The sequence below is a fragment of the Erythrolamprus reginae genome, chromosome Z (genome assembly GCF_031021105.1).
Source record: "Erythrolamprus reginae isolate rEryReg1 chromosome Z, rEryReg1.hap1, whole genome shotgun sequence".
Lineage (NCBI taxonomy): Eukaryota > Metazoa > Chordata > Lepidosauria > Squamata > Dipsadidae > Erythrolamprus > Erythrolamprus reginae.
Genome location: NC_091963.1, coordinates 63,874,469 through 63,888,338, shown reverse-complemented (window position 1 = coordinate 63,888,338; position 13,870 = coordinate 63,874,469). Strand labels below are relative to the sequence as shown.

Sequence of the window (13,870 nt, the reverse complement as noted above, 5' to 3'; positions counted from 1 at the left end):
TAAACGAGATTCAACAAACATTACAAGAAAGTGATGACCGTGTCAAAAAAGTCGAAGAGAAATCTGACAAAAATGAAAAAAGAATGGACTACCTTGAAGGGAGAGCTGATGCAAGATACAGAAGATATGACGAATCAATCACTCAGTTGGAGATGCAACGAGCTTCGTATGGACTTCGATTTCAGAATGTAAAAGAGGAAAAAGATGAAGATTTAAAAATGACTATGGCTGAAACTATTGGAGGAATACTCCAAGAGGATCCCACAGCGCTACTGAAAGAAATCGATGAAGTATACAGAACCTCGAATAGCTACATCCGTCGTCATAACCTCCCAAGAGAGATACACATTAAATTCACAAGAAAAGCTCTGCGAGATGACATACTTCACTGGTCAAGAAATGCCAAACTCCAACATCAAGGAGTTGAAATAAAAATACTAAAACAAGTTCCAAGAAGTGTCAGAGAAAGCAGAAGAGATTACCACTTTCTAACCCAAATTCTGATTAAAGAAAATATAACCTACCGTTGGCTTATCCCACAAGGCCTTTCTCTGACATGGCGCTCTACAAGATACAAATTGGAAAATGTAGAACAAGCTATGTACTTTTTTGAAAACACTGGACCATGCAAACCAGCAACAAGTGGTTGAACAACAACTAGTTCAACAACAACCAGGGGAAAAACTAACATCTCAGCAAGAAGAAGATCTGGGGGCTACTGCTCAGGTAATAGAGCAGGACCAAGGCGCCAGAAGAGTTCAACCTCAGCGAGAAACCAAAAAACCTATCAAATGACAACAAGTAAAGATTTAAAAATCTTTTCTGTAAACGTCAATGGACTTAATGAACCAAGGAAAAGGAAACAAATTTTTTCTAAAATTAGAAATCAAAATGCTCAAATTACAATATTACAAGAAGTGCATATTAAAAAAAACAACCAAAAATTACTGTTAAATCCAAAAATTGGAAAAATGTATGCTGCATTAGCAGATCAAAAAAAAAGAGGTGTAGTGATGTATGTTGAGAACTCTATAAATTCCAAACAAATATTTAAGGATAATGAGGGTAGAATATTGATTGTACAAGTTGATATTGAACCTAGACCTTTAGCTGTTGTTTCTATTTATGCCCCTAACGAAGATCAAATGACATTTTATAAAAATTTGCATCAAACAATAATACTGTAGACCTAGCTATTGAAAATGTATTAATAATAGGTGATTTTAATGCTATCGCGAATAGACAATTAGACCACTCGGGGGGGGGGGGAGGTAACAATAAAAGGAAAAGAAACAAAAAGACAAGAAGGAATTTGCTATCTAGTACTTTTCAAAAAATGAAAGGGGAATTATTGTTAAATGATATTTGGAGGGAAAGATACCCCCATAAGAGACAATATACTTTTTACTCTAACCCCCACAAAATATGGACAAGAATAGACATGGTATGGGCACCAAAAATGGTTGCAGAACAAATAAGAGATGTAGAGATAGATGCTAATACGTGGGCTGATCACAATCCAATAGTGGTTTCTATGAGAATGAATAATAAACAGAATAATTGGCGGATGAATAGAAATATATTGAATGATAAGAAATATAAGGATTGGATCGAAAAGGAATTAAAAATATTTTTTGAAATTAACAAAACTTCAGAAACTACGCCACAGAACTTATGGGATACAGCTAAAGCTTATATAAGAGGATTAACAATATCTTATATTGCAAAATATAACAAGGAAAATAAATTAAAGTATGCACAATTAATAAATGAATTGAAACAATTAGAATTTTTATCACAGCAACACATTAAGAACAGAGACTTAAAAACAGAAATAAATGTAATTAAACACAAAATTAGAATTATAGAACAAAACCAAATAACTGAAAAAATTAAAAGAGCAAAGCAACACTATTTTGAACATGCAAATAAACCAGGCAGATGGTTAGCATATAAACTTAGAAAACAGCGCCAATCAAAATTAATTAAAAAACTAGAAGACAAAGATGGTACAATAAAATATGATACAGAAGGAAAGGCAGACATTGTGTATAATTTTTATAAAGATCTATATGCCAAAGATAATGTTAGTAAAGATGAAGTCTTTAACTATTTACAAGCTTCAAAATTACCACAAATAACAGAAGACCAACAGGCCACCATGGATGGACCAATAACTATGGAAGAACTCCTAACAACAATTAAAAAAAAGAAAAGCAACAAGGCCACAGGCCCAGACGCCATACCGGCAGAATGGTACAAGATAGAAAATGAAACAATAAGAAGCCACATGTTAGAAACCTTCAATCTATGTAGACTTGAGGGTAAAATTCCTAAATCTTGGTCAGAATCACTGACAACTTTAATACACAAACAGGGCACAGACCCAGAAAAAATTAAAAACTATAGGCCCATATCATTATTAAATGTAGATTATAAGATATTTATCGCCATTTATGCAGACAGACTCAAAAGAGTTATAAATGGAATAATACACCAAGACCAAAATGGGTTTCTACCAGGGAGACAAATTAAAAACAATCTTAGAACAGTAATAAATACATTAGAGTATTATGAACAATATCCAGGCAAGACAGCATCTTTAATGTTTCTAGACGCTCAAAAGGCCTTTGATAACGTCAATTGGATATTTATAAAAATGCAATTAAATAAAATGAGATTTGGCCCAAAATTTGTTAACTTGATAGATACTATATATTCAAAACAAACAACTAACATAATATTGAACAACAATCAATTACCAACACTCGATATAAATAAGGGAGTCCGTCAAGGCTGCCCTATATCACCATTGTTATTTATCATGATTCTTGAAACTCTATTAATTAAAATAAGAGCGGATCCTAAAATAAAAGGTTTAACTGTAGGAGATGAAACTTATAAAGTCCAAGCCTTTGCTGATGACTTAACGTTCATAATTGAAGAACCGATAACAACAGTTCCTACTTTACTGCAAGCTATTGAACAATATGGAAAGGTAGCAGGTTTAAAGATAAACAAAAGCAAAACATATTTTTTGACCAAAAATATGAACAAAACACAAGAAACTAAATTAGAAAGCATCTCTGGAATAAAGACTGTAAAAAAAGCAAAATACTTAGGAATAAATTTAACAGCGAAAACAATAACATTAAAAAATGATAATTATACAAAATTACTAACAGAAATTAAAAAAGATTTAGCAATGTGGAATAATCTGAAAATATCATTTTTAGGAAGAATTGCAACAATTAAGATGAATATTCTACCCAAGGTTTTATTTCTCTTCCAGGTAATTCCAATAAATCCAGGGGGAATTTTTTTTAAAACTTTAACAAACCTAGTTAAAAAATTCATATGGCAAGGGAAAAAAGCAAGGATAAAAATGAACTGCCTAGAAGATATTAAAGAAAGAGGAGGATTTGGCCTTCCAAATTGGAAATTATACTATCAGGCTGCCGCATTAACATGGCTTAGAGAGTGGATAACTCTAGAGAACAAAAGAATACTAAACTTAGAAGGACATGATCTTATGCTTGGATGGCACGCATTTGTATGGTACGATAAGGGAAAAAATCATTCATATTTTAAAAGGCATACATTAAGGAAGTATCTACTAGAAGTCTGGAAAGACATAAAGAAAAATCACTTTTTAAATATCCCAGAATGGCTAGCTCCCCTAGAACAGAGGTCCCCAACCGCTGGTCCGCGGACCGGGACCGGACCGTTGGGGTTTTCCAGCCGGTCCGCGGCGCCGCTGCCCTCCCGGCAGAGGACATTATACAGGACAGGGTGGGGCGTCGGGCAGGGCGGGGAGAATCAGGAGGCTCCTTTGGCGGCTGGGGGCTGCCTGGCTTTGTGATTTTGGCTGGGGAGGGGAGTTAGGAAGGTCCTACTTCTCCCCCCCCAGCCAAAAACTCAAAGCCTATCTGCTGGATACGGGCGATGAGCGGGACGAGCGGCGCGGAAGCCGGTGGCTGTGGCAGCTGCTGCAAGAGGCTTCCGCACCGCTCTGTCCCACTCATCGCCCGTATCCAGCAGATAGGCTTTGAGTTTTTGGCTGGGGGGGGGGGAGAAGTAGGACCTTCCTAAGTCCCCCCCCAGCCAAAAACTCAAAGCCTATCTGCTGGATACGGGCGATGAGTGGGACAGAGCAGCGCGGAAGCCTCTTGCAGCAGCTGCCACAGCCACCGGCTTCGGTGCCGCTCGTCCCGCTCATTCCCCGTGTCTGGCAGAAGCTGCTGCCCGAGTGCTCTTGGCCGGTGGGATTCAAAGTGCTGGGGTGGGGGGTGTCCCAGCGGGAGGCGAAGCACTGGGGTGGGGGGGCTGTCGGGACACCCCCCACCCCAGCACTTTGAATCCCGCCGGCCAAGAGCACTCAGGCAGCAGCTTCTGCTGGATACGGGCAATGGGTGGGACGAGCGGCGCGGAAGCCGGTGGCTGTAGCAGCTGCTGCAAGAGGCTTCCGCGCCGCTCTGTCCCACTCATCGCCCGTATCCAGCAGATAGGCTTTGAATTTTTGGCTGGGGGGTGGAGAAGTAGGACCTTCCTAACTCCCCCCCCCCAGCCAAAATCACAAAGCCAGGCAGCCCCCAGCCGCCAAAGGAGCCTCCTGATTCTCCCCGCCGTGTGGAGAAGAGTGGAGGGCTGCGTCACTAAGCTCCACCCCTCCATAACCCCACCCCCATATGACCAACGCTCCCCCCCCCGGGCCGTGGAAAATTGGTCTAGTTTAAAGCCGGTCCCTGGTGCAAAAAAGGTTGGGGACCTCTGCCCTAGAAGCAATAACGCATCCAAAGTCCATAAAAGATAAGAAAATAACTTATAGATATAAAGAATTACTAAATGACCAGATGAAGCTAAAATCTAGGATTAAATTACAAGAAGAAGGGATAATAATAGACTGGTGGCATTATGCTCAGATTCGATCTAGATACCAGAAGGATAAAACTCTTTATATTTTTAATAAAGGTAAGAATCTTTTAAGCAATCTAATTACTACCAATCCAATAAAAATGATAGGGAAAATATATAAATTTCTCATTGCTCATAAAAATATAGAGTTGACTTTAAAAGATACTATGATAAGATGGTGTAGAAATATTGGCAAGGAAATAGACATAGATACATGGGAGAAAGTTTGGATTAATAACTGGAAAATGACCAAATCAGTTTCATTAAAAGAAAATCAAATCAAAATGTTCTACAGATGGCATCTCCCACCAAATAGGATAGCAAAAATGTTTCCCAAAACATCCCCATTATGCTGGAAATGTAAGAAGGATATAGGAACCTATTACCATCAATGGTGGACATGTGGTAAAGCTAAAATATATTGGAAGATGATCGAGAAAATATTAAAAGAGATAATAAAGCAAGATATAGATAATACCCCGGAATTTTACTTATTAGGAGTTACCAATCATACCTACAAGAAAGAAATTCTTTACCTAATTATACACATATTAACTGCGGCTAGAATAATATATGCGCAAAATTGGAAAGGGGAGAAAATCCCCAAGAAAGAAGAAGTTATAGCTAAAATACTAGATTGCGCTGAAATGGACATGATGACAAGAAGATTAAATGATCAAGAAGATACTAAATTTTATGAAACATGGAACAATGTTTATAAATGGATAGATAAGAAAAAATAAGATATACACATTTATTTCTAGTTAACTTTTTGTATTTGTTTTTACCTAGGTGATAACAATATTAATACTAGTTTAAATGCATTTTTTGATGATTGTGACATAGTAGTTTATGTATAAGTATAAGTATAAGTATAAGCAACATATTAAGAACTTTGGTCTATATATGTATAATAGTTGAAATTAGTTTAAATGTTTTGTTTGATGAATATGGTATTTTACTATAGTAATTAAGAGTACATTAAAGGTATTTTTTTATTTTTTTTTATGACTATGTTATACTAATTTTACTTAATATTCATATTGTATTCAAGATTTGTAAAACTTTAACTCAAATTTACTAAACCTTTTAACATTTAACATATATTTAATTATGTATTCTTTTTCTGTACTTGAATGTACACTTTCAAAAGAAGCGGGGGAAATACACCCCCACTTTATGTTTAGTGTTTGTACGTGTGTCTGTTTATTTTATGAAAATTAATTTTAAAAAAATTAAAAAAAAAGAAAAAAAGAAAAGAAAAAGGAACTTAAGTTGCAGGAAGAATTTTTTGGAAGAGAGATAGAGGCAAGAGTAGATATTTGAAATTAGACAGTGGGAAAGGGCGGAGAAGAGAGAAATGTTTAAAATGATTGGTCAAGATGTAGAAGCAGATAGAGATAAAGATCAAAGAGAGGAATGTGGCAGGCAGGCTAAGAAACGGACAATTAAAAGTTTTAGAGTGGTCAAGAGTCTATGGATAGGAGGGGAATAATATAAAAGTGGCAGAATTAAAAGTTAGAATAGGCATGGAAACTAGGGAGGGGGGATTAATGGATTACACATTTTTATATAATAAAGTGAGGTAATGGGAAATCAGAACTTGAATGGTGGTATTAAGTATCCTATATAAGTATATATAGCATACCATATATGCTTGTTAAGTGCAACTAATATGATTAGTAATTTTTTATTTGTATTAAATGGAATGACACTCAGAATATGATGATTGGCATAAAAATAACATTGAAACATTGAATAATGGAAGATTATAATTTAACATAAATATGTGTATTATTACCAGAACTCTATAAGGTTGTCAAACATAGTAAATGTGATTAATATTATTTTCTTTATACTAAAATGTATCACACTCAGGTCTTACACTGTTCACACATTGATATGTTTATAAAAAAGAGAAAAAGAAAAAAGAGAGAGGGAGAAAGAGAAAAAAGAAGCAGGAGCCACTGAATTGAATCTGGTTATTTCCAAGTAAGAATTGTAATAGCATTGTGGTCTACTATAAGGAAGATTTTTTTCTCTCTCCAACCTTCAAGAAAAATATTTAGTGACTGCTGTTTTATCAGTCAATTATAGTAATAGACAACCATGATTAAATAGCACAGAAGTTTCTTTTAAGCGTTCTAACAACTTCTAACCACTGATATTCGCAAGCTATTAAACATATTTAATACATGTTGAAAAATAGGAATTATCAAAATTATTATGTTAGTGGGGCATCCGAGAAAGCATATTGAAACCAAAAAAACATTACACCAGCTCCTCCATAATAATGGACTATATGCCATTTTGGATTTTAATTGGATTTAACAACCAGCAGGCAAAATTGCTGAAAATTTAACAACTATCTCTTGGAAGCTGCTAAGAGCCACTTCCAGCACACCATTGACGATAGGAATTGATATTCTATAATATCTGAAATAGAGAATGCTACCATATAAAATATGTATAAAATTTTGATAATGAAAGTTTAGAACCTCAGGTACAATCCAGATTTTTTTAAATTTATGGACTGAATTATTAATATTGAAATGCTACTGTATTTATTTTAGGACTGTAGATATTTGTTTGATAAGAATCTTCCAGAATTGCATGAATTTTACATATATTTTCTTGGAAATACAGCTTACTAATCAAATATAAGAATTAATTGGTAATTATACTTTGGTAATTTATTTTATTGTGCTTTATAGAATTAACACTTAATTAATAACTATTATTTAATAATAAATATTAAGTAAATATATAGATAAATTAGTTTAAAATTTAGAGAAAGGAAATTTTTAGTACAACTATATATAGAGAGATATTTAGTATAATTATAAATAGATAGATATTTGTATTTAATATATTATTAAGGAACATATTGTGAAATTATATATGCTATATATACCTTAGAGATTATTGAGTTAATGAGTTTATACTGAGTTTACACACTTATTTACAATAACACCACTGTCTTTCTTTCTGTAAAATTTAAAAATTACAATAACCATACTGCTTTTGATATATTATTATTGATATATAGCCCTATCTTCTGTGCAAAAAAACTAATTTAAACAACAAACTGTGAATACTGCGAATACTATTCAGTAGCTACCTCTCTATATGGTTATTTGGGATAGAATTTATAAAATTATAGAGAAACAATATAAAATACTAAAAGAGATGGCAGGAAACCAACCCAAAGGAGGTAAAAAACCAACAGCTGCATCTTCGGCCAGTTCTGCCTCTCCTGCCCACCAGAGGCAGATAGATGAGATGCTGACATCAGAGAAAGACAAAGAGAACACATCATTGATGCAGAATATGAGCAGTACTTTAAATATTATGCAAGAAACTATTCTCAAGATACAAGAACGTATTACTAATAACCACATGAAGCTAAAGACAGACATATCTAGACTGGAGAATAGGTTGGAATCAATTCAATTAGACACACAAATAAACGAGTTAAAAATAACAATGGTAGAAAAGAAGATAGAACAGAATGAAAAGAGCATTGAGCAAATAGACCAGAGAATAATGGAATCCCACAAAGATTTGGAAAACTCCCTGATCCAGTTGGAAATGGAGTGATCTTCTTACTTTCTCAGATTTCAAAATATAGTCGAAATGAAAAATGAAAACTTAGGGGAGGTCATGATAACAATTGTTGGAGGAATCCTCCAACTTAGTCGAGAAGAAGCGTTAACAGAGATCGATGAAACCTATAGAATACAAACCAGCTACGCCCGCAGACACCAATTGCCACGAGAAGTTCATTTGAGATTTTCCAGGAATGCATTTTTACTCACTCTAAGTCCACCAACAACCCCCTTCTTGGCTTTAAATTGTGGTTTGTTTTTAGTCAGACAATTCCTTGCAGTATGTCCTGTTTCCACAACAGTAGCAATGTATAACAGCAAAAGTCTTTCCAGCCTTCTCATTTTTAATTACATTGTTTAACTGACTTTCCTTATCACACTGCCTTTGCCTTGCACAATCCAGCAACTTTGAAGTTACAACATCTAAACTCAAGGACATTTCTGGCATGCTCTGCAAGCTTAAGACAAATGGTTCCCAACTCTTATCTAAAAAAGATAACAGGATATACAGTATGCCTTCTGCTCATCTGGAAATGTAAATCCATGGCTTTCCAACTCTGCAAACAAACATTTTACTTTATTTATGTGTTCTCTAGCACACTTGTTTGGCTGCGAATTGCATAATTGTCTCATTAATATGACCTTTGCTCCAGCCCTTTCCCTTTGAAACAATCCGTTTAATCTTTGCCAAGTTTCACAGGTGTTTTCTGTTGGTCTTATGTTTACAAGTTGAGCATCTTCAAGAGTTAACATCAATGTGTCCTTGGCTCTATCATTTAAAATTCTTTGAAATTGATCCCCATCTACAGGTGGTGTTACAACAATGTCCTATAACCCTTCTCTTACTAACAAGCTTTGTACCTTTAAACTCCAGGCATGGTAATTGTTTCCATTCAGCTTCTCAATAGATAAACCGGCTGCTGAGAATGCCATGTTTATTGGGAGAGGGGCAGGATCAATGGCACTGGCAGCATGGAGCTCCCCTTCGTCAGTGGGGGAACTCCAAATCCCCACTGTCTGGAGGGTTCTGGTTCCGTTGGAACCAGACCGGATCCTCCCTGAAGGGGAGGTAATGCTGAGGATGCTGGCAGGGTCTGGTTTGGGGTCGGCATACCCCTCTAGACGAACCGGCTTGTCTCAGAATGGCAGCGGTGTGAAACAGGCTAGGCTGCTGTGCCTAAGGCGACAAGCCAAGCCGACACCTCAATGAAAGGATTTAAAAGTAAGTTGGAAGTCACCTGGAGAAAGGAACCAAGAAGCATACTGGAGCAAGAGAAACTGAATTAAGAATGGTGCTGGTGAGTGATATGCCAATTGGAGTTTGGATTGTTTTTCTTTTCAATTTTTAAATGAGAACAAAGGATTGGGGGGGGAAATGGAGAGGAAGCGGCTAATTGACAATTGGATACAATAGCAGAAAGCTTCTGAAAGGACAATAAAAGCCCAAGATTGAGGATTTTAAAATTTGTTTATCTGATTATTGAACTATTTTCATGAATTTTAGTTTTAATCGGTTTTAATCAGCTGAGAAAATTAAGTTTTTATTTTATATATATATTTATATATATTGTATAAATAAATTAAAATATCTCTGTGGAATTAAGATTCCCACCTGATTGCAGGAGAAGATTTGTTGGACACATAATCTGTTTTTTGACTGTGGTTCTTGGAACATCTTATCTATGCTGACTGTGACTGAACTTTTTAAATTATTTCTCTCTGGAGGCTATAACACTTTGAAGAGGAGAATTTACATTGTTTTAGAAGGATTATTTTACAGAACTGCAGAAATGTGGATAAAGGGGAGTAAGCATTTTTTTAAAATAAGAAAGTAAAAGAGGAACTGAAATAAGGAGCAGATGGAGATTTGGACAATGATAAAGCTACAAAATTATAAGATTGTTAAATAAACATATAGAGATAAATTTGAATTTAATTATTAATTTAATTGTGAAATAGACTTTATTTGCAATATTAAAATTGAATTGTGAAAATGTAGCAGGTGTTTGGTAAATTTAAACAAGAAAATAAAAGAAGAGCTGAAAGGAGAAGGAACAGGTGGAAGAAGACTTGGACGATGATAAATTTATAACTGTATAAGGTTTTTAAATGGATTTGTAGAGATTATCTGAACTATAAGATTATTATAATGGGAATTATAATGGAAAAGAAAAACGGGGAAAGGGAAAATGGATATAATCAAGGTATGATTATTAAAGGAGGACTAATTGGGGAAAATTAAACAGCACAGATTATGATGAGGAGGGAAGTGTTTTTAATAGGAAAGCGAAGACAAGAACAAGGGGGCACAGTCTGAGGTTAGTTGGTGGAAAGATCAGAAGCAACATGAGAAAATATGTTTTCCTGAAAGAATAGTAGATGCTTGGATCAAATTTCCAGCAGACGTGGTTGGTAAATCCACAGTAATTGAATTTAAACATGCCTGGGATAAACATACAGTATACCTATTCTAAGATAAACTACAGACCATGAGGTCTTTTTCTGCCGTCAATCTTCTATGTTTCTATGATTAATATTTTTTGGAAGTATCTGGGATTTTAACTGAATAGATTAGGATCCTACTTTCCTCGCTGCCAGTTTACTTCCTCCTACCTTGCTTCTTTCCATGCATGCACAGTGGAAAAATTCTAAAAATAATAATAATTTAAAAAAAACCCAAAACGAGATGGCAAACGCATGCACAATGCCAGAAACTTGGCTTCTGTGCGTGCTCAAAAGAAAATATAAAAAATAATAATTTTTTTTACAAAAGATGGTGACACCCATAGACTGGCACTGGCTGAAGCAGGTCGGTGACATCATCGTGACATCACCAGTAGGCCACTACTGATTCAGGAGAACCGATCCAAACCGGGAGGAACCCAACCCTGGTCCCAATCCCCACCAGATCCTGCGGCCTTGGCTCTCTCGGCACCTTCCGAAATGCTGGATGTGGCAATCGCTAAGCCCCTCTGGAAAATCCATCAGTGATCCCCACCCTCTCCTGGGCCTAAAATGTCAACTGTGAAATGTGCTGGGCACCGTTTTCCTTAGCCTATCACCTTGTAGGCATCACTACACCCCATCAGGCTGGCTCACCTTACCAACAGAACAGTTCAGAGACTGTGCTACTTCCTTTCCTGGAGTTGGAACAGCTTGTCCATCTCTCAGAGTCCGAGCTTGGCAACCCTGCGTCTCCAGCTAAGGCTGGCCCTGTCAAGAAATGGGTCTGGCCTGGCTGAGGAAGGCATGCTTAGCCCTAACCCTAAAAAAACTATACACCCTTAAGAGTGGAGGCTGGTATGCGCACACCAGATTAATGCTTTCGGGGACTGTAGACTGAGGATGAGTGCAATATAAAACATGCAAAAATGTAAAGATTTGTCTGGGGATAACCAAAATTTTCTCACGAACCACAGGTTGTTGACAGGACATAGATATGTTAAAATAGTTTTGTTTACTGAGATTTTTAAATTACATTTATGGTTTTTTGTTATTGCCGAATGCTTAGTAATTTTTAAAGAGTCTGATTCATTTCCACTTTAAATTTTAGCTAGCAGCTGTGTGTGATATTCTTGTGGAAAACTATGTCCCTGGAAAACTGGCTGGAATGGGTCTGGGTTATGATGACATCAACAAAGTTGCTCCTCATATTATTTACTGCTCAATAACAGGTATTTTGACTTCAGTGGTACAGTATTCTGTCCTTAGCTTTATTTTCTTTGGGTTTTTATGCTCTTTTTATTTTTCATTCTTGCTATGAAAAGTGAGATGATATTCCACTCCTTATTCCCAAAATGGGAATTGGAAATGCAGGAAAGAACAGGGAAATATAAATAGGTTTTAAACTATAAACTATTTTTAAAGTATGATTTTAGACCAAATTTGTATTATACATAACATATTGTTCATATTGTTAAAATATGATATTTTTAGATATTAAGCATGTTGCTTCATGGGAATATTAAAGACTTTCTGTAGTATTGATGCTATAATGGGAGTATCCTTGTTAATACAAATTAGATTGCTCTTATAAGTGACTCAAGAGTTTACAGCCTCAATTTGGCTTATAACTTGACAGCATTCATCTTAAGTCATTATATGGGTGACTAATGGCCTCCATGTGATATTTCACTTTGTATAAGTTGAACCATTGTCTCCTTAACATTTTTCATTTAAATGAATATTCTGTTATTTGTGTAATATATTTTTTTCAATTCCAAAGGAAAAATGGACATATTGCAAAGAATTTATTTATTTATAAAGAAAGAAAAATAATTTTAAATTGCTTGAATACCAATTCATGAACAAATTTGATTGCCACTTTTTTTCCTTTGGCCCAGATACAGTGGTACCTCTACCTAAGAATGCCTCTACTTAAGAACTTTTCTAGATAAGAACCTGGTGTTCAAGATTTTTTTGCCTCTTCTTAAGAACCATTTTCTAGTTAAGAACCCAAGCCTGAAAAAATTTCCCAGGAAATTTGAGGGCGGCATGAAGGCCCAGCTAGTTTCCTGCCACTCCCCCTGGGTTTCTCTCTCTGGCGCAGTGCATGGGAGGCAGCCTCGCGTCGGGCGTATGGGAGGCACATGCTCCTCGCTGCCTCAGAGTCCCTCTTTTTTTTACGCCTTAAAAGTTTTGGATTTTTTTAATTCCCCTCTCATCACCTTCTTTGTTTGGCAGTGACTGTCCTCCTCCTCCTCTTCTTCCTCCTCCCACCAAATTCCGAGTTTTTATTTCTTTCCTAATGGGTTTGCACACATTATTTGCTTTTATATTGATTTCTATGAGAAAAATTGCTTCTACTTACAAACTTTTCTACTTAAGAACCTGGTCACGGAACAAATTAAGTTCTTAAGTAGAAGTACCACTGTACTTAAGTACAGTATTTCTATTTATTTAGTTTGTAAATCCATGTATTTCTTCTGATACTGGGCAATCCACAAGGAGCTTTAATTAAATTTAACTGTAAGTTTTACTGTGCTTATTCTATACTCTTTGGGCTCAGTGGCCCATTAGGAATCTCAACTTTGTTCATCACCAGATAATATTATGACATCAAAGCCTTGCAATGACTGAACAAAGCAGGATATTAATCAGTGCTTTTACTTTTTGCCACCAGCTTTGATTCCTATGAGTTTTATATTCTATTCCCCATATCTTTTATATTACATTTTGTCTTAAAACAAATCCATCATTGTCATATATCATCATTAGTATGATGTTACGTAATGTAATCTGTCTGCTTTCATCTCCATGTATACAAAAGATTTATTAATTTCAGCTAAGATTGCTCGTCTTGCATTGCACAATCTGTGCAACTCTGTGATATACATGTTGAATATCAA

General features: G+C 35.7%; 1 protein-coding gene across 3 annotated transcripts in view; it reads left to right on the top strand.

Moving 5' to 3' along the window:
• The window catches only part of SUGCT (succinyl-CoA:glutarate-CoA transferase), a 417,742-nt gene that overhangs the window by 38,345 nt on the left and 365,527 nt on the right, over positions 1-13,870 (top strand). For all 3 annotated transcript variants that reach the window (XM_070727742.1, XM_070727743.1, XM_070727744.1), the window contains exon 6: positions 12,076-12,196. In XM_070727742.1, coding sequence (XP_070583843.1) covers positions 12,076-12,196 — 121 coding nt within the window. The remainder of the gene's footprint in view (positions 1-12,075; positions 12,197-13,870) is intronic.